Source organism: Erythranthe guttata, chromosome 3 (assembly GCF_056151865.1).
Source record: "Erythranthe guttata isolate IM_541 chromosome 3, IM_541, whole genome shotgun sequence".
NCBI classification, from domain to species: domain Eukaryota; kingdom Viridiplantae; phylum Streptophyta; class Magnoliopsida; order Lamiales; family Phrymaceae; genus Erythranthe; species Erythranthe guttata.
Window position 1 is genome coordinate 4,414,764 of NC_142535.1, and position 25,337 is coordinate 4,440,100.

General features: G+C 35.5%; 1 protein-coding gene across 1 annotated transcript; it reads left to right on the forward strand.

The window, feature by feature from the left end:
- The first annotated feature begins 23,634 nt into the window (after nucleotides 1-23,634).
- Nucleotides 23,635-25,009, forward strand: LOC148771584 (uncharacterized). The gene is made up of 4 exons (XM_088815123.1): nucleotides 23,635-24,007; nucleotides 24,118-24,535; nucleotides 24,621-24,786; nucleotides 24,833-25,009. Exons 1-4 carry the CDS (start codon nucleotides 23,635-23,637, stop codon nucleotides 25,007-25,009), a joined length of 1,134 nt encoding a protein of 377 aa, XP_088671249.1.
- Nucleotides 25,010-25,337: the final 328 nt, after the last annotated feature.

Sequence of the window (25,337 nt, forward strand, 5' to 3'; positions counted from 1 at the left end):
TCTGCCTAAACTGGTTTGATTAAAGTGCTGTTGTAATTTCTCTACCAGATCACACCCTTTTTTTGATATATTTCCAGTCCCCCAAAAGCACTGATGAAATCCCTAGTTAACTGTTGAGCGAAAAAAAAAGCATCGAGATTATAATCCCAGTTAACTTTTTTCATTTTTCTACACATAGACTTAGTAATGTATAATCGACTTACGTGTGGCTTCTTGAACTTTCTCTGCATATCCTCTGGTTTCCTTTTGTGGCTTTTTTGGTAAACAAGGTGCATGTTCGAGTTCGTCTTTCTAGTACCTCCTAGAGCTCCGGGTTGCGGAGTTGATTGTGTTCTGATTGTTTCTCAATTTTCTTAGCAGGATTTAAGGTAATCATATTTATAGCTCTACGCTCCTTTTATAATTGAATGATCTATAATCTTTAATTTATTAACTTTTCTAATCTTGAATAGGATAATTTAAATTATAAATTATAAATTATAATTTATGGATGATTACAGCTAGAGTTTATCTGTTTATAATATCTTGGCTAATATGCATGACGGTAACTATATGATACGCTTACACTAAGGATAAAATTCTCTCATATCTGCTTAGGCTGCATGTTCTGTGTTGAGTCTTTTACTTCCATCTGCTACCTATAATCTATTTTATACGTTCCTACTCTAGTTTTTTTAGGATTCTAGTGATCCAAATTTATATAATTCATAAATTATAAATTATATTGTACTGATTTTAATTTTTTAATTTGAATTAAATATAATCATCAACTTGCCGAATATAAAATTTATTTTCAATAGTGGCATTTTATATTTGTTTCTTGCATTCTTCTTAATTAACATGCCATCCTAGCTCCACTGATGGGAATCATAAACTTAAATTTGCTATTTTTTCGAAATCCACTTTTCTAAGTAATCGATTAAAATTGTGATTCGGTATGACTACTAAAACGACTGTTGACACTGATGTTTTCTTATTCATAACTTAACTTCTGCCTATTATGTGTTAATAATTTTGTCTCTTCTTTTGCTTGTTGGTTATTGACTTTTTATCTTTCGGTGGTTCGCTTTTTCGGAGCTGTAATTTTTTATTCAGTTAATCCCTATTATGAATTTTGCGATTCCAGGAGACACTTCTGTCATATTAACTTGCCTCATGAACTTCACTACAAAATATGAGATCATGAAAGGGATTAACTGAAGAATGCCAGAAAATAAAGTAAATAAAAAAACACAGCTCCGGAAATGCGAACCAACCAAAGATAAAAAGTAAAAGAAGAGTCAAAATTTTCGACACATAGTAGGCAAAGTTCAGTTATGAATAAGATTTTCAGCCTCTAGTTTAAAGCCCAAGAAAATATCAATGTCAACACTCGTTTTAGTAGCTTACTTAGAAAAGTGAATTTTCGGACAAATAGAGACTTGAGAAACTAGTGAACCTAGGATGGCATGTTAATTAAGAAGAATGCAAGAAACAGATCTAAAATGCCACTTTTATTGAAAATAAATTTTATATTCGGCAAGTTTATGAAAATATAAAATAAATATCTGAATTCAAATCAGTACATTATAACTTATAATTTATGAATTATATAAATCTGGATCACTATTATCCTAAAACACTAGAGGAAGAACATAGAAAATAGATTATAGGTAATAGAAAGAAGTAAAAGAGTGGACGCAGAACATGCAGCCAAAGCAGAGATGAGGAAACTTTTTCCTTACTATGAGCGTATCATATAGTTACCGTCATAAATTCTAACCAATATATTATAAACAGATAAAATCTAGCTGTAATCATCCATAAATTATAAATTATAATTTAAATTATCCTACTCAAGATTAGAAAATTTTATAAATTAAAGATTATAGATTATAAATTGCTAATGTCTATATGTAGAAATATGAAAAAAGTTAACTAGGATTTATGGTGCAACTTACCTTTCAAAGAATCCAATCTTTCATTCCCGAACAAAGCATGTGGACAGAGATTATCACTTTGTACATGATCGGATTCAAGCAAAAGCACTAGAAGTCTCTTCCAGCAAAGACCAATTAGCAGACATCTTCACTAAGCCTTCTTCGTTCGAGCCTCGTCGGCGTCCCTTCCTTGCTTGGCTTGAGGGGGCATGATAGCATTACACCAACCACACAGGAGCACTCTCGGCACAAATACACTGAATAATTCTTAATATACACGTGTCACTCTCTAGTCAACTAGCGTTACCATATGTAACCATATATATATATGATGTAAATTCTTTGAAACATTTGGAATGACAAAGTGAGATGGTATTTCCATATTCTCTCCATCTTATTTCCTTTACCTTGATTATTTAACAATAGAGAATAAGAAACCTATAACACAAACTTTTTACCTCTCCAAAATAAATTGAGCTTCATCGAGGGTGATATATTAAACCTATGATCCTTACCGGTTCAAGGAACATGGCCGGTTCTGAGAGTAAGCGAAGTAGGCGGTCGCCTAGGGCCCCCGATTTTTTACGAAAATTTGGGGCCCCCAAATATTTTATTTACACTTTATATACTAGTACTTATTTTAAAAATTTATTATACATAATATTTTGGAACATCAGTTCTAAAATAAATTTAAGCTAATTGATCAATAGATTTTTTGTAATTTTTTTAACTTTGGGGCCCCTAAATATTAAATTTATAATGTCTTAATGATATATTTTTATTCTAAAATAAGAATATATATTCATTAGTGTATTCAAGTTTATAAATATTTATGAAGTCTATTTGTTATAAAGAGTATACGTCACGGGAGGAAGTGTACCACCTAATGATATTGTTAATTTTGATTTTTTTTTCATATTTTTAGCTACTTTATATTCATACATTTCAAAAAATATTTCGGGGGCACCGCCCCCGAACCCCCATAATCTTTTATTTCATCACTTTTAGAAAATATTATTTATATTTTTTTAATACATTCAATTTCGAACACCCATTAATATAAAAAAAAAAATGGTTTATCAAATAGGGGCCCTGTTTTTAGTTGTTCTTTAAACCTCGCCTAGGGCCCCCGAATTCTCAGGAACGCCCCTGTCAAGGAATATGGTAGAGCAATTCATGGTGATCACGTGTTGTAAATATACTAAACGATTTCAAACAAAATAAGAATATACGAGTTCAAGTATAAGGAAATATGACCTTGTTTCTTATTTTGTTCTTTCTTGAATTGTCAAGTGTGTTCCATGTCTTGACGGTTTATTTGATGCTATACCCAGTGAAATACACCGGGTGATTATTAACCGTTGATCTGCATATAATCACACACAACCATGTGAAAGTGTGCTTAGTGGGTGGTTATTTAACCACATCAATGGTTAAAACTCACCCGGTGTAGTATCAAATCAACTCACATGTACAATTGTGTGCTATTTATAAGGAAAACTCACCTTTTTCATCTTAAAATTTATTAAATTAATCCAATTTCAAATAGAATCTCACTGTTTATTAATTATTAACTTATTTGCCGTACAGTTTCTCAAAAAAAAAAAAAAAAAAATACTTAAGCCCAAGTTTCAATCCATTTTATAGGGATTATTAGTGAAACCCCCCCAACTAATTAGGTTATATTAAGGTGGATCTATACCCTTTTACAATATTAGTGAGAACCCCCTTAATTATTTAATTAAATTAATATTATTACAATTATTAAATATTATACCTATATTATCCCTAATTACCAAATCTTATATTTACAAACCCTAGCCACATCGTTTATCACAAACCGCTGTTCTCTAATCCCCTCATCTTTTCTCTCCCCTCATCTTTTCTCTTCTTTTCTGGAATCGATCGGCAGTATCAGCGGCGGCGGTGAAGGTGACGAAGGTGGCATCACATCTCAACAACGACGAGGAAGATCCCAACCCCTTCTCTTCTTTGTCGAATTGGATTCCGATGGCGCGGCGGAAGCGAGGGCGAAGGAGAGGACAAAGGCGGCACCATATCTCGACAACGACAAGGCGCCGCTACTAAAACGAGGACGGGTCAGATGCCTTTTTCGGCCCCTCCCCTTTCCCTTCCGAGGGATGAGCAGATCTGGTATTTATTTTTTTCTTCAATTTTTGGAAGCATTCTTGCAATCCTCGTCGGAAGACCACTCCACGACCGTTGTAATGGAATCGATCAAACTCGAGGAGGATGACGAAAACTTGGGCTGCATTTTCATGTGAGAATCGCAACCGCCGACGCTCAACCGTAACCTCGAATGCCGTTAACATAAGCGGATCTGCTTCGTCCGTTATGTTTGGTATTGTTTGGGAGGCTGATTATCGTTCAATTAATTGTAGAATGTATGTTACTTTGTTGAAATTGTGTTCATGTTAGTCAAGAAGATATAGTTGTTTTCGTTACGGTTGTAGTTGGTATCGATAATAGTCGTTTTTGTTGGAGTTCTAGAGTGTTTTTTTTGCTTTTGTTTTAGTTGATTTTAATAATTTCTAGTTGATTCAATATAGTTGTTTTCGTATAGTAATATAGTTGTTTTCGCAAAACAATATTGTTGTTTTCATTACTTTTTAGTTGATTTGAATAAATAGTCACTTTAACAAATAGTTGTTGGAATGTAGAGTTGTTTTAATTATTTCTAGTTGATTTAATATAGTTGTTTTCATATAGTAATATAGTTGTTTTCACAAAACAATATTGTTGTTTTTCATTACTTTTTAGTTGTTTTGAATAAATAGTTACTTTAACAAATAATTGTTGGAATGTATAGTTGTTTTAATACCAATTGTTTTAATAACAGTTGTTTTTAATAATAGTTGTTTTATTGAAATATAGTTGGTTAACTGAAAAACAAAACAAAAATATATAGTAATAGAATATTTAAATAAAAATATTAAAAAAATAAAAAATAAAATTTAATTTTTATTATTATTTTTTAAAGAAGAAATAAATAAAAAAATCGAAAATTAAAATTAAAATAAAATTATAAAAAAAATACATCAAACTAGCGGATAATGGGTAGAGAATAGTTGGAGGGTAAATTTGAGAATAAAAAAATGATGGATCTCTCACTAATAAAGGAAAATGAGCTAGATCCATCCTTATTAAAATAATGTTAGAGGGGGTTCTCACTAATTGTCCCTATTTTATATAGCCCACGGAGAGCCCAAATATTCTGGAAACAGTCAAAAGTCAAAAAATTAAAATAACAAAACAAGGGGGCAACTGAAAATCAAAGAAACGCGTGGATGTGGCCTCATATTTGAAACTGAAATGCTATTCATAGAACAACTTTTACCGGCTTGCAGTGCGACTTTATTTCATTTGTAACTTTTCTTCAAAAAATTCAAAATCCTCTCAAACCCTATCCAAGGTCCTTCGAGTTCTTGCGGATTAAACGAGCAATTCAACAACGATTTAAGGTGAAATTCGAACTCGAAATCGTTAACCCAATGTTTTATAGCAAATTTCGTCGAAAATCTATACGTTTTCAGTATTTTGAAAACATTCGAAACTTTTCGGAAATAAAGTTACGTTTCGTGTAAAAACTCACGAAATTAAGGGGCTAATTTCGTGATTTTTTACACGAAATTAGCTTAATTGTTTGTTTTTCTTACGTTTCGTGCACAATCATACGAAACAATATCTTTTTGGTTTTAAATGGTTTTTTTAAGTATACTATTTTTTCCAGCAGGTTTAGCAAATCAAAATCTACTACATACTGATCGAAATCCACTATTTAGTTAATGTAATCCATTATGTACTTTTTTTTAATAATTTCTTGGTTTTTTTTTTCAGTTTAAAAAAAATGGTCATTGCAAATAAGCCCATCAATGGGTACTTATTCATAAAGAGATCCAGACTAAAAACTCCCTTACCAATAAGTCCACACATGGTCCAAATTTTTGTAAAATGACTAAAATAGCCCATCGTACTTTAATATGCTCCAATTTCATCCTTAACTTAATTTAACTTCAATTTGACCCCAAATTTCACAAATTATTCAATTTTGACCCAAAACTTTTTTTTTCAAAAATATTTTTTTTTCAAAAAAAAAATTTTCCTGCCGGATCCCGGCGTTGACTTTTCAATTTTTTTTAATTTTCTTTTTCTTTTCTTCCGGATTTTTTCGCCGGTTTCCGGCGTTGACTTTTTCGATTTTTTTTTTCCTTTCTATAACATTTTTTTTCGTTTAAACAACAATATTGCTGTGATTGACAGTAATATTAACTATATTACTGTTAAACACAGTAAAATTAACTAAACTACAGTTTAACACAGTAATATTGCTATATTAATCCCTGGCACAGTAATATTAACACAACAGAACTCATTATTATTGTGTAATAGAGTAATATTACTATGTTGACTGTTCAACAAATGTAAACATAATAAAAAGCCAAAAGAATTAATATTAGTGTGAGTGACAGTAATATTACAATAACAACAGTAATATTACCGTCAATCACAGTAATATTACAATAATAAACAGTAATATTATTACGTTACTCCGTGAATAACTCAAACAAACAAAAAAATCCAAACAAAATAATAATATTGATGTGGTTGACAACAATATTACAATAACAATAGTAATATTACCGTCAACCACAGTAATATTATTGTGTTTATAGTAATATTACAATAATATACAGTAATACTATTACGTTACTCCGTGGATAACTCAAACAAAACAAAAAACCCAAAAAAATAATAATATTGATGTTGTTGACAGTAATATTATTGTGTTTACAATTATTTTACTGTCAACAACACTAATATAATTACGTTGACTTGTCAACAAATCAAACAAAGAAAAAAAATAACAAAAAATAATAAAATAATAATAATACATTAATTTACTGTCAACGGCAACACAATTACATAAATGTATTGTCAACGGCAGTACAATTACGTTAATTAACTATCATTGACTGTACAATTACGTTAATTTACTGTCATTGACAACACAATTACGGTCAACGTTTAGCGACGGACGAAAAAAAAAAAAAAAACTTAAAAAAACACTAAAAAAGTCAACGGCGGAAACCGGTGAAAAAATCCGGAAGAAAATAAAAGAGAAATAAAAAAAATCGAAAAAGTCAACGCCGGAATTTATTTTTTTTTGAAATTTTGTTTTTTGAAAAAAGAAAAATTTTGGGTCAAAATTGAATAATTTGTAAAATTTGGGGTCAAATTGAGGTTAAATTAAGTTAAGGATGAAATAGGAGCATATTAAAGTATGCCCCAATTTTGAAAAGTCAACGCGGGCGGCAAATTTTTTTTTTTGAAAAAAAAAAGTCAAAATTGAATTTTTATGGTCAAAATTGATTTTTTGTGGATAAAATTGATTAAATTGGGGTTACAATTAAGAATTAAGTATAAATGGTTGAGGGTAATATTGGCATATACATGAATGTCTCATTTATTTATAATAAATATAAAGGGATGAGCTTATTGGTGAAAGAAATATAACCCCTAAACCTAGAATAATAAAGTTGCTTGGTTTGGGACTTATGCGCAAATACCCCATAAAAAAAATCCAGCAGGTTTACCAAAAAATGAAATCGGCTACACACTCATCAAAATTTATCGACAATCACTATATATATATATATATATATATATATATATATATATATATATATATGTGTGTGTGTGTGTGTGTGTGTGTGTGTGTGTGTATATATGTAAACGTAAAATTCATTGTGAAATTAACGTAATCCACTATCGACTGTCTAAATTCGAAATCCATTATTCACTGAAAATCCACCATTCAGTATAAGTGCTATCATCGACCCACCATTCTAGCATGATCCACTATTCATTACTCATGAGAATTCGAAATCCACTATTCTTTGTAAGGGTCGTCGACCCCGACTCTTCTATTACCCGGGCCTGCATCATGTATATTTGTCGGCAACAACTGCGACTCCAAGTCACACCAAGAACACTTATCCCGCAGATCCGATCGACTTTAGGCGAAGCCTGATCCCAATTTGTTTTTTAGAGATCTTTTTCTTAAGCTTCGCATCTGTCGAACAACCGTGCCCTATTGATCTTTGCAAGCATCAATGTAAACCGGTCAAAGTCATTTAGAGCAGCCCATCTCTTATGAAAAAATCAACTTCTCGTCCCATGAATTTTTTTTCCCATTTCCCTTTAACATCAGCAGTCTCCATGCCAGCTGTAAGATATTCTTCGGTGACCTTTTGATGTCAATTTTGATCCAAACAATTATAAACTCAAATTTTGGTAGAAAATATGATAATCACAAAAATATGATCAAATTCTGCCCACATAATAAATTAGTAATGAACTATTAAAGTATCATTACACATTGCAATAGAAAAGAAAGAGCATATAATTGAATTATTATAATTGAATGATAAATTATAGGTTTTGTCAAATAGATAAAGTAAAATTGGATTTATACAAGTCAATACATAAGGGAATTTATAAAGAGATCGTAACAAAAAAAAAATAATAAAAAACTGGTCAATAAAACTTGGAATCTATTTCAAAAAGGAATTTTGTTTGGGGAAAATTTGACAAAAGCCCCCCATTACATAAGTGTCATTACAATGAGTTTAATTATTTTGGGATCATTAGCAATAAACCCCTCATATAGATAATAAATGGTGATATGTCCACCCAAATCTTTATTTGTGATAAACTCCTAGAATTTGTATTCCCAATTCTACCGCTATGTCAATTAGCATAATTAGTCTCAATTATTCATATTTTCTCTCTTTCCATAACAATAATATAATTCCTAAAAATTTGCTTCCTAATTCTTAAAAATTTTCTACCAAATAAAAAAAAAATGTGTGTTTTATTTTTTTTATTTTTTTTATTTTTTTCGGATATTTTAGTCATTTTTTATTTATTTTTATTTTTTAATATTTTTTAATAAAAATATATATTTTTAAAAAAAAATTAAATAAAAAAATGAATTTTTTTTCTCGACAGATTTACAACTCCGAATATGACTATAGTTGAATATGACTATATGTGACTATGTAGACATATTCTTTCTTTATATTGCAATTTATTACATTTTCAACTTAAAAATTCCGATTATATAGTGTGGTATAGTCATGTTGACCCTAATTATATAAAACAACTAAGAATCTCTACTGTTTACGAAAACAATCCTATCAAAATCCACACAAAAAACAACAATTTTGAATCTAGTTATTAGAACTCAACTTGAAAACGAGAAGATAGAACATATTCGAATATGACTACAGTCATATTCAACAATAGTCATATTCGAAAAATACATAAATATGACTATAGTCATATTCGAACATGACTATAGTCATGTTACTGCTATTGTTCATATCTGAAACTGTATTTTCAGATCTGAAAAAAAAATCGAAAAATACATAAATAAAAATAGAAAAATGAAGAAATAGAGCCATGGGGAGTCGACGACAACGGCGATTGTGGCGGTGGTGAAGGAAAGAGAGTGAGAGAGGCGGCGACGGTGGTGGTGGTGGACAAATCTTGAAAAAAAAAATGAGAAAGATAACAAAAAAGAGAGAAAGAGCCTTACGTGGAAACGAATGAGGAGGCGGCGGCAACAAGCGGCGACGGTAATGGTTGTGTACAAATCTATGTGGAGACGATGGTGGTGTAAAGAGAGAGAATTCGAGAAAAACAAGGATCACGAGAAAATAATAAATCACTAATCGAGTGAATCAACAATAGTCATATTCGAACCAGAGTAGTCACATTGATGCTGCTGTTTCAGATCTGGAGAGAATTTTTTTTCGAAAATAACGAAGAGATGGAGGGGGAGGCAACGACAACGACGGTAAATGACAGAGAGACTAGGGACGTGGCTACGGTGGACAAATCTGGAAAAAAAAAAACTGAGAAATCGAAAGAAAACGAAAAAGGAAAATCTCCATGCAACGCATCCGACGAAGGGCGGCGACGAGGTGGGGGACGCACCGCCGCCACCACTTGTACGGAGGAGGGCCTCCTGCATTAGGTTTCGGCCGACCGGCGGTTGAAAGGTATTTTTGGCTCCGCGATGACGAGTGCACGAACAACGGTGGCTATGGTGAGTGGACTACGACGGTGGTGTGAAAAAGATGAAGGAGGGCGCCGGCAGTAGCAGAAAGACGAAAAAAGAAAAAAAAAATAGAAGGAGAGAGAGAGAGAGAGAGAGAGAGAGAGAGAGAGAGAGAGAGAGAGAGAGAGAGAGAGAGAGAGAGAGAGAGAGAGAGAGAGAGAGAGAGAGAGAGAGAGAGAGAGAGAGAGAGAGAGAGAGAGAGAGAGAGAGAGAGAGAGAGAGAGAGAGAGAGAGAGAGAGAGAGAGAGAGTGAAAGAGTGAAATAAATTATAGGGTTAATATGCTATGAACCCCTCAAATGAAACCGAATTTGAACTAAATGACAAGTTCAAATTCATTTTTTTAATTAAATCCTTAATTTCAAATAATATATGGGCTACATCCCTAATTTTTTTGTTATCCCTATATTGCCCTTATACCCTAAATTATATAACCTACATATATTCACGTTTCTCCAATTCACATTTATTTCGTTTTTTGATTTCTCTCACGTTCTCTCTCTTCCTCCATCTCTCACACGATCTCTGTATCTTTTTTCAATTCCGTTTTTTTTTCTCGCTCTCTCTCTCATCTCTCCATCCCCACACACCTCTCTTGCTAATTAATTCAGTAGTAGCCGAGCCAGGGGTTGTGATGGAAAGGGCGGCGGCGGGGCTGTGGTGGAGGAGAAGGCGGCTGCGGCGGGCTGTGGTCGAAGCGGCGGGCTGTGGTGGTTGAGATGGCGGCGAGGGGTTGTGGTAGTCGAGGCGGCGATGGGGGCTATGGTGGTTGAGTCGGCATCAGCGATTGTGGTGGTCTAGGCGGCGGGCTGTGGTGGTCGGGATGGCGGCGGGGCTGCGGAGGAGGAGGCGGCAGCGGCGGGCTGTGGTGGTCAAGCCGGCGGGCTGTGGTGGTCGAGATGGCGGCGAGGGATTGTTGTGGTTGTGGCGGCGGGATGTGGTTAATTATGGTGGAGATTTGATATCGATCTTCAAAATATTTTGTTTGATTTGGGTTCAAAATTGTAAATCTGGATTTCCCAAAGTTCGTAGGTGACTATGGTTGCGATGGATGCAGACGTTGGCGGCCAGGGTTTGCGAGGATTGTGTGTTTGTTGGTTGCTAGGGTTTGGTAGTACACCATAGTAGACCATAGTGGACCGTAGTATACCACAGTCTACTATAATATTACAACAAATAAAATATTAAAAAATATATATATATATATATATATATATATATATATATTGAATTAACAAAAACGAAAAACGAGTTTTGTTTTGTAATTTTCAATAATATTGTAGATTGTTTTTTAATAATAGTGTAAAAATGATAGTACACCATAGTACACCATAGTATACCATAGTATTTTTAAAATTTGCTGAATTATTTAACAAAAAAAGAAGAAACATAAAACGTAAGTTTCAAAAAAATGTTTTAAATAAGGAAAAAAAATTATTTATATATAATAACGTAAAAAATGTAGAGTGAAAATTGAAAAAATAAAGATGAGTAAAAGGGCATTTTTGGAATGAATTTAATAAAGGATGTGAAGCAAATGTTTAGTTGAGGTTGTCATTTAGTTCTAATTAGTTTTGTCACCAGGGACCTATATCTTAAGACCCTTAAATTATATCACGTTAAAAACCTAATCACACAAGGGAACTTTAGTCTTATCATGTCTGGTTAGGGGTCTCACTATTTAAGAATGAAACTTTGGTGTATGCAAAAGTCTCTAATAGTCAATTAGGTGTAGTTCATAATATTTTCCATTTGAGGGGATATTGCATATTTCCCCAATTTGTTTTTTACATTTTCAAGATAAATCCAAAACAACTTTTATTAATTAAAAATACTTAATTATCACCATTATACCCATAATTATTAAATAATATATATTTAATTTTGATATTAAAAAATATATAACATATTTTCTCTATATATCTTAAATAACATATTCTTTAACTAATTCCATAATTCCCGATCATCGATTGCAGATTTACTTTGTAAAGTTATCAACCACAAAAAATATCAGTCTTCAATGGATTATCGAAACCCAACATCTCAATCAGAAGTTATCTCGAGAGAATTGTAGATGTATGAACATGTTTGTTTTTCTTGAACGTTATGTTGTTGTTTATCCGAGCAAGAAAGCGAATTTGTAATTATACATAGTGGTTTTAATGTTTACATAGTTATTATACATAGTGGTTTTCATGTTTACACAGCTGTTGTACATAGTGTTTTTCATGCTTACATAGTTGTTATATTGGTTCTCATGTTTACATAGGTGTTATACATAGTGATTTTCATGTTTACATAGATGTTATACACAGTGGTTCTCATGTTTACATAGTTGTTATACAGAGTGAGTTTCATGTTTATATAGCTGTTCATATATAGTGATTTTCATGTTTATATAGTTGTTTATACGTATTGGTTTTTATGTTTATACAAAGTGGTTTTCACGTGTCTTCGATTTTCTCGTTCCTGGAATATTTTCGGAATGGCGAGAAGCACATGCAGAATAAACGAAGAACAATCGTGTAAATTAATTGCAATTTTGCAACTAATCGGTTTAAATCAACAAACACAGGACATTAATTAATTTTCGTCGCTGATTTTTAAACCATCTTGTCGTGCTAACAAATAACTGTGGCTTCCTAAAAAAATGTGCTTTTAGTGTCTAATTTATTTCTTCATTAGAACAACAATCTCCGTTGGCGGGCTTGGTGTAAACGGTCGACAAACGATAATTTTCGACTGGATTTAGAGTGTGATTTTGGGGCATAATTGTTTGGAGGATTTTTTGGTGCTATTAATTGGGGGAGATCTGCATTTATCAAAATATATATATTTTTTAATTTATTGGAATAGTTATTGGGGCATATAAGATATTTTGGATTGATTGAATTTATGTCAAATATCAATTCCAAAACATGGATTTATCAAGAAGTCAAAATCCAATAAGGGGGTTTTATCAAATAACCCCAATTTTTTTGACTCTATATTAACCGCAAAAGGCATATGAAGGGGTTTTCTCCAATGTCTTGAAACCCGGATCGGACCGGCCGGTTCGACCGGTTTAACCGGGAACCGCTGCCTTGTCCGGTCCGGTTGGCACTATAAACCCGAAAGTTGCAAAAAACCGGTTTAAATGGTAAAACCCGAATTTTTGGCCGGTTGAACCGCAAACCGGAAACCGGCTAAAAACCAGTTTTTTGTGAAGTCAATAGTAGATATGAGTAAGATAGGGGAGGAAGAAGAAAACAAACGAAAACTGAAGAAAATCGGTCAAAATTGCCGCTAAATCAGGCAGAGGGCTTGGGTAGTGCTAGTTCTCAGGCTAAGTCATGACTCTCGAGATGTTGTGGCTTGATGGGTGGTGGTGATTGGGGAAGAAAGAAGCGGAAAAAGAGAAAAATAAAGGATTTTATGTTTGAGGTGGCTTGGTGGGCGAGAATTTTTTCATTGTATTTTATTTTATTTTACTATAGTATATTAGTAGTAGTGACGGATATTAATGAAATAAAAAAATAAAAAAAGGTTAATTTAAAAGAGTATGAAAAAATATATTAATATTAATTTTAAATATAAATTAAATTATTTACTGTTTTGTAGCCTGTAGTGTTTGATAAATTATTAATAACTGTTGAATAGAAATTAATGATGCATATTAAAATACATTTTATAAAGTAAATATATTATAATTATTCGCAAATAATTAAAAATAGAAAGTATTAAAAAACCCGGTTGGACCTCGGTTGAACCGGTCCAACCGCGACCCAATAGGCTATCCGGTTATATGTCCGATCCGTTTTTCAAAACATTGGTTTTCTCAAATAATCTCTCAAATATAATTGGAGTGTAAACTGTAAATTACAATTTCAACAGAGTATTATTATTATTATTATTATTAAGAAAAAAGAATAAAATAAGAAAAAAGAATAAAATACTAATATGCGTAACCGAGAAGGATACGTAACTCTTTTCTGACCCTCCGATGAGATTAATCTCAGCCGTCCACTCATCACCGTCTCTTCTATATATACCCATCCCCTCATACCTTCGCCAGAGTTTGGTTCTGTGTATCTATCGTCTTCTTAGAGATTATATATGTGTCTGATTTTGGTCCTGATTTGATTTTATTTTGAGGGTCTGAAAATCGGATCGTCACGAATTCGCCGCCGTATCTTTCCGAAGCCGTTTGATTGTGATTCTGAATTGCTTTTCTTTTGGTGATTTTTTGATTCGTCTGGGTATTTAGGTATGGTGTTCGGTTATGCGATTATGTATGTATCGTCGTCTCTATGAAACCTGTGCAATTCAATCCGTCGCATGTTTTTTCCGTCTGATTGTGATTCGGATTTGATTTTATTTGGGGTTATTTTGCCGGTCTGATTAATCGGATCGTCGTGGATTCGCCGGCGGCCGTTTGATTGTGATTCGGGTTTGGTTTTCTGTTGGTGATTTTGATCCGGGTTTGGTAATCGGCTGATTTGATTTTTGCTCAACCTGGCTTGAAAAAGATTAGAAGGCAAAGGTATGTTATATGACAATTTGTTGTTCTGTTCTTTTGGCGCTGATTCTATGCAGTGTCTGGTAAACCTTCTCTCTGTTCTGCTGGGTAAAACTTTAAATCACTATTTGGTACTTTTTGTTTTGTGGTTTTAGGAAAGGTTTCATCTTTATTTTATGGAGCTAAGCTAACTCTGCAACTACAACCATTGATCTGATTTTACTAGAGCTTATGCACACCTGGATTATGTGGATAGGATCGCCAATCTCTTTAGCTAGAGATCTCGGTTGGATCTGACGACAGGAAGATAATTTTATTTTGTGATTTAATAATTAGCTTATCGATTTTTCTTTTGTTTCTGATTCTGTAATATGTTGATATATTCTTATGCAATCATCATCCTTCTCATTCAATTTTCAGATTTCTTGTTTATATGACCATATGTTTTTAAGATTTCCTGTTCTTACTTGGATGATTTTGATACGGCATGTGGTATGATGTTTGGTTATGGCCCCCTATTTTCTCTATTTTCCGATTGTTTGAGTTTTGATTATGTTCTCTCTGGTCGGGGTCTGATGGTCCTTTGATTTGGTTTTCTTATATGAGATGGCGTAGACTTCGACGGATATAGTTAAAATATGATTTTTTTGTAGAAGACAGAGCTCCAAGTTTGAGTATTTTCTCCTTATCCTGGTTTTGCTTTTATTTTGTGTGAAGTCGTTAGAAGTTTGGTTACCATGTAATATGATATTCCTCAACCTTCGGCCGTTGCTTTGGACTGTGTTGTTCCACAGGTGTGGTAATAAAGTGGAACTCAGCTCTGAGACAACCGTCAGTTCCATATATTGTTCTCTCTCTCTCTCTCTCTCTCTCTCTCTCTCTCTCTCTCTCTTATTTTGGACCCTTTGGACAGGATTACCTATTGGCTAAGCGGGAAGATGTTTTTTGTGGCTTATGTCGTAGTTCCATTTTTACTCTCTACTTGCTTACAGTCTAGTTATCGGGAGCCTATGTAATATGTTTCTTTTCTCTGCCTTACTATCTAGGTCTTCTTTGAATGATTATTTATTTGGCAAGTTATTTAGGTCTTCTTTCAATGATAGCATCTCTTCCTCTAGACTTAGAGTGACCTCCGGTGATATGACGCGAGTAAGGGCCACAAAATGCCTGTAGTTGGTGAGACTATCCACCACTATCCAAATAGCATCCTTTCTTCTAAACTTAAGAGTGACTTCGGTGATATGGTGCGAGTATGGGCCCGTACTTGGTGAGCCTATCCACCACCATCCAAATAGCATCCTTTCTTCTAGCTTAAGAGTGACCTCCGGTGATATGACGCGAGTATCGGCCCGTACTTGGTGAGCCTATCCACCACCATCCAAATAGCATCCTTTCTTCTAGCTTAAGAGTGACCTCCGGTGATATGGCGCGAGTATGGGCCCGTACTTGGTGAGCCTATCCACCACTATCCAAGTAGAATCCTTTTATCTAGACTTAAGAGTGACCTCCGGTGATATGGCGCGAGTATGGGCCCGTACTTGGTGAGCCTATCCACCACCATCCAAATAGCATCCTTTCTTCTAGACTTAAGAGTGACTTCGGTGATATGGTGCGAGTATGGGCCCGTACTTGGTGAGCCTATCCACCACTATCCAAATAGCATCCTTTCTTCTAGCTTAAGAGTGACCTCCGGTGATATGGCGCGAGTATGGGCCCGTACTTGGTGAGCCTATCCACCACCATCCAAATAGCATCCTTTCTTCTAGCTTAAGAGTGACCTCCGGTGATATGGCGCGAGTATGGGCCCGTACTTGGTGAGCCTATCCACCACCATCCAAATAGCATCCTTTCTTCTAGCTTAAGAGTGACCTCCGGTGATATGGCGCGAGTATGGGCCCGTACTTGGTGAGCCTATCCACCACTATCCAAGTAGCATCCTTTTATCTAGACTTAAGAGTGACCTCCGGTGATATGGCGCGAGTATGGGCCCGTACTTGGTGAGCCTATCCACCACTATCCAAATAGCATCCTTTCCTTTAGACTTTAGAGTGACCTCCGGTGATATGGCGCGAGTATGGGCCCGTACTTGGTGAGCCTATCCACCACTATCCAAGTAGCATCCTACACTTAAGAGTAACCTCCGGTGATATGGCGCGAGTATGGGCCCGTACTTGGTGAGCCTATCCACCACTATCCAAGTAGCATCCTACACTTAAGAGTAACCTCCGGTGATGTGGCGCGAGTGTGGGCCCGTACTTGGTGAGCCTATCCACCACTATCCAAGTAGCATCCTACACTTAAGAGTAACCTCCGGTGATATGGCGCGAGTATGAGCCCGTACTTGGTGAGCCTATCCACCACTATCCAAGTAGCATCCTAGACTTAAGAGTAACCTCCGGTGATATGGCGCGAGTATGGGCCCGTACTTGGTGAGCCTATCCACCACCATCCAAATAGCATCCTTTCTTCTAGACTTAAGAGTGACCTCCGGTGATATGGCGCGAGTATGAGCCCGTACTTGGTGAGCCTATCCACCACCATCCAAATAGCATCCTTTCTTCTAGACTTAAGAGTGACCTCCGGTGATATGGCGCGAGTATGGGCCCGTACTTGGTGAGCCTATCCACCACCATCCAAATAGCATCCTTTCTTCTAGACTTTAGAGTGACCTCCGGTGATATGGCGCGAGTATGGGCCCGTACTTGGTGAGCCTATCCACCACCATCCCAATAGCATCCTTTCCTCTAGACTTTAGAGTGACCTCCGGTGATATGGCGCGAGTATGGGCCCGTACTTGGTGAGCCTATCCACCACCATCCAAATAGCATCCTTTCTTCTAGACTTAAGAGTGACCTCCAGTGATATGGCGCGAGTATGGGCCCGTACTTGGTGAGCCTATCCACCACCATCCAAATAGCATCCTAGACTTAAGAGTAACCTCCGGTGATATGGCGCGAGTATGGGCCCGTACTTGGTGAGCCTATCCACCACTATCCAAGTAGCATCCTAGACTTAAGAGTAACCTCCGGTGATATGGCGCGAGTATGGGCCCGTACTTGGTGAGCCTATCCACCACATCCAAATAGCATCATTTCTTCTAGACTTAAGAGTGACCTCCGGTGATATGGCGCGAGTATGGGCCCGTACTTGGTGAGCCTATCCACCACCATTCAAATAGCATCCTTTCTTATAGATTTCAGTGTGATCTCCGGTGATATGGCGCGAGTATGGGCTCGTACTTGGTGAGCCTATCCACCACTATCCAAGTAGCATCCTAGACTTAGGAGTAACCTCCGGTGATATGGCGCGAGTATGGGCCCGTACTTGGTGAGCCTATCCACCACCATCCAAATAGCATCCTTTCTTCTAGACTTAAGAGTGACCTCCGGTGATGTGGCGCGAGTATGGGCCCGTACTTGGTGAGTCTATCCACCACTAACCAAATAGTAGCCTTTCTTCTACACTTAAGTGTGACCTCCCGTGATATGGCGCGAGTAAGGGCCACAAAATGCCCATACTTGGTGAGCCTATCCACCGCTATCCAAATAGCATCTTTTCTTCTAGACTTAGGCAGCCCCACAATGAAATCCATGGTGATGTAAGACCATGCCTTCAAATCTTCGTTCAGCCGTCCCAAAAAAGCCTTAATGTAATATTCTTCAGTTAAGTTTTTGTAAGATCCCCCATGTGTCTTCATGTATGGTATTCTTTAGTTTCTTGACATGGTTTTTTTCCAGTGTATTATTTCTTGCCTCAGATTTTGGGAGCAGTCGTGAAAGTGTTCGGATGTTATTTCTATCGGTTTTATTGTCATTCTGCAATGGAATTGTTTGTGATTTTAGTTGGTCAGATAATGCACTAATAATGCACTACTGGTGTGGAACGTGCTGCTTCTGCAGATCAAGTGAGTAGTTATTCTGAAGATCTCTTTTTGCTTTATAAATCTTGAAGTGGTAACGTTTGTCTATGAAGATTTGGTTTTTTTTCCTGACAATTTTTCTACATATTCTTGAAGTTGGGACTATGCATCCCAGAATAGTAAACCTGGTTCAGTTGCCTGTGTTGGATTTCGCACTTGGAGGATTTGTTGATGTTATGATACATTTGTGGCTGCCGTTGGGTCCTCGGTTTCTGCTCGTATTTTGTGATTCTTATGAGGAGAGTTTAGATTTACTGCTCTGCTGTTTTGAGGATGTTTAAAATCTATTGAATATGCTTTGGAATACCATTCTGCAGTCTGCACAGTTCTTTGTCAGTTCTTCATTGTGATTTGTACTACGTGGGAATTTTCTAGTGCGAGAAATTTTTATTTGCACATTGTAAGTTAATGTTTTTATCTAATACTGGTAATATGCTAAAGTGATGCATTTTTCAAGTCTCAATGAATTTATTTGATTAAGATTTAGTTTTGCGTAAATGTGTAAGTATTAGTTGCCTTATGTGATAAAATTTATTTCCTCTTGGACTTGTCCTCGATACGTCTTTGGTAATTTTTTACACATGAGGTTTTTCCTTCATCAGTAATGTTCGCCACAATAATTAAAAGGAAAAAAAAAGGGAAATGAATGATTGAAACGTGTACGAAAGTTTTGTTTAGTAACTAAGCTTTTAATATTTGTTGTCTGGAATGGTATGTACAATATCCTTGCTTATATCTATGTGTGGATTATGTGTGTGTTTTAGTGTTGGTAGTTGTATATAGGTTTATTCTTGTAACTCCGCCTGTGCCTGCAATATTTTATTTGCTCAGCACAGCCGGTCCCAAGCCCGGGTAAAGGAGGAGGGGTTATGGGTTTTTGGGGTTTTGGTGTCTGCTCGCCTCACAACCCAGTTGTTTTGGGGTTTTGGGATCTGAGGTTTAAGTCTTGTCTAAAGCAACTAATGCGATCAAGGCACATTTTGTGATTTATTTATTTCATAGGACTTCTGTTCCCTTGTGTGTTATTACCTCCTCGCTACCTTGATGTTTCATTTTGTCTTGTGCTTTCTGATCTGTCCTTGATTTTTATTCTCTACTTGAGACATAGGTTTACTTACCGTTTTGCATTTTAATGCTTCTTGTGTAATTGGAATCATCCAGGTTCAGGCAATCTGTTCTTCCTTCTTACTGTTGATTTTAGATATTTGTTTGTCTGATCACTATGTTTTTCTGGTTATGGGACTTGCTCGCCTTTTTTGCAGAACCCGTGGTAGTGGTAAAATAGGCTGAACTGAAATGCATGATTATGCATTAAGACCCTGGCAATTTGTCTTTGCTGTTGAGAATAATTTCAGTTTGTCTCGGTCTTTGTTTAATGTGGTTTGTGTCACAAAGCTCTCGAATTTGGAAAATTCCACAAGTTTGTTCTCCTTCCCTGCCATTGAGTTTAGTTCTATGGTTGTTTGATCTCTATGTTCTTCTGTTTTTGGTGTTTGTTCGCCTCTTTTTGCAGAACCTTGATGGGACCGGCCCTATTATATGTTAACTGCTCTCCATCGATTCTCTGTCATTGGAATTTTCTGACCGTTCATCATCAATATTTGGTGAAGGTGAAATTTATATTGTCAGGCCTTTTAAGGGTATTATCTCTGCTTCCTTCTTGCGGGGACTCGTTTAATCGAACATCCTCCATTTGTTTAGTGATTTCTGTTGTTGGCAGTTTGTTCGTTGGAGTTTTTGGGTTGTGTTTGTTAGATATGTGTTGCTTTAATTTGTTGTATTTTATGGTTATCTTTGAAGATTCGTGATCCTTAACTAAATCTATTATATTATGGTGGTTTGGGTCAACACTTTGAAAGACTTTACATTATGGCCTGTTCTGTTCATGTGAAGGGCTATTGACCCTGTTTACGTTGCTTGGTTAATGAAGATACCCTATTTATGCAGCAGATGAATCTGTCTCTGGTAATGAATGTGTTGATACCAAATATTAGTCTGAATTGCTCTCTGTGTTTTTAATGTTGACGACAATCTGTTTTTTGGCTGCAAGTATGTGATTTGTCTGTCCTATTTCTGTCTAAACTGGTTTGATTAATTATTAATTATATCATGAAAGAGCTGTTTTCATTGCTCTATCAGATAGTTAACTTTTTTATGTCAAAAAAAGCATGGAGATTAGATAGTTCTCTCAAAAATCCCAGTTAACTTTTTTCATTTTTCTACATATAGACTTAGTAATGTATAACCGAATTACGTGTGGCTTCTTGAACTATTTTCTGCATGTCCTCTGGTTTCTTTTTGTGGCTTGTTTGGTTGTGTATTTATTGTTCGGTAAAACAAGCTGTATTATGCTGGTTTCTCAATTTCCCGGTACTTCCTAGAGCTCCAGGTTGCTGAGTTGATGGTGTTATGATGGTTTCTCAATTTCCTTAGCAGGATTTAAGGTAATCATAATGGCATATTTATAGGTCTACCCCCCTTTTATAATTGAATAATCTATAATCTTTAATTTATTAAATTTTCTAATCTTGAGTAGGATTATTGAAAATATAATTTATAATTTATGGATGATTATCTGCTAGATTTTATCTGTTTATATAATGTCTTGGCTATAATTCATGACGGTACCTATAATCTATTTTATACGATCTTAGTTCTTACTCTAGTTTTTTAGGATTCTAGTAATCCAGAGTTATGTAATCATAGATTATAAACTATAATGTACTGATTTGGATTTGAATTTTTGTTTTATATTTTCATAAACTTGTTGAATATAAAATTTATTTTCAATAGTGGCATTTTAAATCTGTTTCTTGCATTCTTCTTAATTAACATGCCATCCTTGGTTCACTAGTTTCTGAAGTCTCTATTTGTCCGAAAATCCACTTTTCTAAGTAATCTAGTAAAATTGCAATTTGGTATGACTTCTAAAACGAATGTTGACATTGATATTTTCTTGGGCTTTAAACTAGAGGCTGAAAATCTTATTCATAACTGAACTTTTGCCTACTATGTGTCGAGAATTTTAGACTCTTCTTTTACTTGTTGGTTATTAACTTTTTATCCTTGGGTGGTTCGCTTTTCCGGAGCTGTGATTTTTTATTTACTTTATTTTTCTTTGGCAGTCTTCAGTTAATCCCTATCATGTATTTCTCGATTCAGGGAGACATTTTTATCATATTAACTTGACTCGTGAACTTCACTACAAAATATGAGACCATGACTTGCAATAAGACCCCGCCTTGTGTCTTCATGTAAGGTGTTCTTTTGTTTATGCACAGAGTTTTGTTTCTTGCCTTAGATTTTGAAAGCGGTCGTAAAAGTGTTGGGATGTTATTTCTATCGGGTTTTCTGTTATTTTGCAACTGGAATTGTTTGTGCTTTTAGTTGTTCAGATCAAGTGACTAGTATAAATCTTGAAGTGGTTATATATGCATTGAGCAAGTTAAGGTTTTTTTTCCTGGCAGTTTTTCTAGGCAATCTAAGTTGGCACTATGCATCTCAGAATAATAAACATCGTTCAGTTGCCCATTAGACTTGATATCATGACTGTTGTCAAGTGACTGCCGTATTTGAAGTTGACTGTGAGGGCATTGGTTTCTGCTCGCATGTTGTGATTCATATGAGGAGATTTCAGATTTGCTTAGGGCCCCATATAGGCTTGAGCCGGCTCTTTCTGGAAAGATCCAATTTTTTTTTTCAAAGAGGTCGATTTCGGTCCATTGCATCTGACTTGCACCCATAGTCTTTCCTTGTTTTCTCCTCTATTAATATATGTAAGTTCCTATCAAAAAAGAAAAAGAACAAAAAAAAAAAAGTACTCGGAGGGTTTCTTTTGTTTCAGGATTGAATGAACCAATAACCAATATATTTGTTTCATGATTGAATGAACGCATTGTAATTTAAGATAATCTTGGAGACGTGCTATTTTCACCCTTAAAATATCTTATTTCACAACCAAATTAAATATATTTTCGATTTTACCCATGTTTTCTCTTTCACCTATATTATGTACAAATTTATAAATTGTCCACCACCAAACTAATTAGAATATTCACAAAAAACCCCACCATTTTCCACTAGAATCTTTACCACAAAATCAAATCCTCTTCACCTTAGGTGCTTATGTAGATATAAATTATTATTATTATTATTATTTTTTATATTGTTGTTTTCGGTGAAATAATAAAAAAAAAAATGTGCTACATTTTATTCAACACAATCTGTCCAGAAATTGGTTCAAATTGGACGATTATTAAAATATTGTTTTAGCTTTTAAGGTTTCATTAAAAAAAAAAGAACTTAGAATATATGAGGATTAATGGAAGGCGGTTGATTACAAATTTAAAGGTTATTCACTATTCATGATATTTTATGAGATAGAGGGAAAGAGTTATTTACACAAATTCCTTGTGTATGTTGTAAGGGATTTGCTTTTCGTGGTTGTAAAATTGCTATTTGCGGTATATTATTAAAATATTTTCTCTCTAGAAAAAGAAGCTTTTGAAGGGAATTTGCTTAAAAATCATTCTTGTTGGTGTGATATACGAACACAAATGAGCTCATCGGATGAAGATCGTGATAGCGGATCTAACGAGGTAAAAATTCCGTTTTCTCGATCGAAAAAACTGGGAAAATTGTCCAAACGCCCAACTCGGGCGCACAAATAAGTTGTACACGCCCAAGTTGGGCATGCAGTTGGCAGCTCCACGCCCAATGCGGGCGCCCGGCAGCCAACTGTACGCCCAACTTGGGCGTGCACTGCTTATTTGGGCGCCTGAGTTGGGCGTCCGGTTCAAATTTTTTTTTTTTTATTATTTTTTTTAAAATAAATTTTTAATGTTTTTTTCAGGACAATACGTCTAGAGTTGAAGTTGATCATACCGATTATTTTACAACCACTCAATTGTTTGACTCGGGGGACGAGTTAGTGGTTTGGGCTAGGTTCGTTGCAAGAGCTCTTTTCGTGAGATTAATTAAAAAAAGTGCCCCCAAAACAAAGAAAGTGTGTCTGACTTGTGACCTGTTCAGAGGGCCCCGAGAAAGTAACGTAGAGGCGGCCTCGAAAAGGTCTGGTAGCAAAAAAATAAATTGTGGTTTTCAAATTGTCGGAGAGCGGCGGTTGGACGATAGATGGGGGCTCAGAATAGTATATGGGAAGCAGTCATTTTCCGATATACATGTCTGGGCATGGGATTAGTGCATTGAATGAAGCGGAGGTGAAGATTATCAAGGATCTTTCACAAAGTCATGTGCCGCCCAAGAAGATTTTGGCTAACTTGAGACAAAATGGCTTGGGTCTCGATGCTTATTCGAAACAAATATACAATGAAAAGGCGAAATTGAGAAGATTAGCTACGGGTGACCGTATAGTGATGCAACATTTGATTGGGTTGCTTGAGGAGCATAACTATTACAAGTGGTTCCGTACAGATGAAACGACACATGCAGTTATTGATTTGATGTGGGCTCACCATCTATTTGTCGAATTGTTAAGTAAGTTTCCGTACGTTATACTACTTGAAAGTACTTACAAAACCAATAGTACAAATTGCCTTTGTTGGAGATTGTTGGTGTTACTCCTGTCGGAAAAAAATTTACTGTTGGAGTGGTATTTATGCGCCATAAAAATGAAGACAATTATACATGGGTGTTGCAAAGGCTGAAGAGACTTTCCCCCCCACATACTCTACCTAGTGCACTCGTGACTGATCGCGAGTTAGGGCTCTTAAAGGCGATAGAGAATGTATTTCCGACTGTGCCTCATTTATTATGTCTTTGGCACATTAACATGAATGTGGGGCGTCGTGCTTCAAAGTGTTTTGGCAATAGTAGACGTCAAGGATTTGCTTTTGTACTCGGTCTGTGGCAAACTTTGGTAACATCAGTGTGTGAAGAAGATTTCGACCGGAATTACAAAGTTTTAGTGGACGATTACGCGAATCATCCACAGTTGATTGAGTACCTACAAGACACTTGGCTGATATACAAAGAGAAATTTGTAAAAGCATGGACGGATCTAGTTTTTCATCTGAGCAATACATCGACAAGCAGGTATTTATTTATCAGTGATTAAATACATATACTTAACTTATTGTCATGTTGTTTACTGAAACATAACCTACTTTAATCATATTAGGGTGGAGAGCAACCATAGAGCATCGAAGAGATGGTTGGATTCGTCCACAGGTGGCTTTGACACATTTTGGGCACAGTATCACACACAGATTGCAGATCCACTTAACGAGATTCTGGCCGAATTTGCGAAGTCAAAGCGGATTCGGGCCCAGACGATTAATGTGCCCGTATTTAAAATATTGTCCAGTGGAAGTGTCACAATTATCTTACCAGATGACTATACTATTTCTTGAAGCAAGAAGCCACTTTGTGTATCTGAAGCTGAATGACAACTGTCCGCTTCCTCCGTTTAACCTGCAGTGGGCGAGATACAGCAATTATACTGTTGCATATTTGCCAAAGGCATTGCGGGAGCGACGTGAAGCGTGGGATATTCTAACTAGTGTTTGATTTAGTAGTAGTGTTGTTGTTGTTGTTGTTGTTGTTGTTGTTGTTGTTGTTGTTGTTGTTGTTGTTGTTGTTGTTGTTGTTGTTGTTGTTGATGTTGTTGTTGATGTTGTTGTTGTTGTTGTTGTTGTTGTTGTTGTTGTTGTTGTTGTTGTTGTTGTTGTTGTTGTTGATGTTGTTGTTGATGTTGTTGTTGTTGTTGTTGTTGTTGTTGTTGTTGTTGTTGTTGTTGTTGTTGTTGTTGTTGTTGTTGTTGTTGTTGTTGTTGTTGTTGTTGATGTTGTTGTTGTTGTTGTTGTTGTTGTTGTTGTTGTTGTTGTTGTTGTTGTTG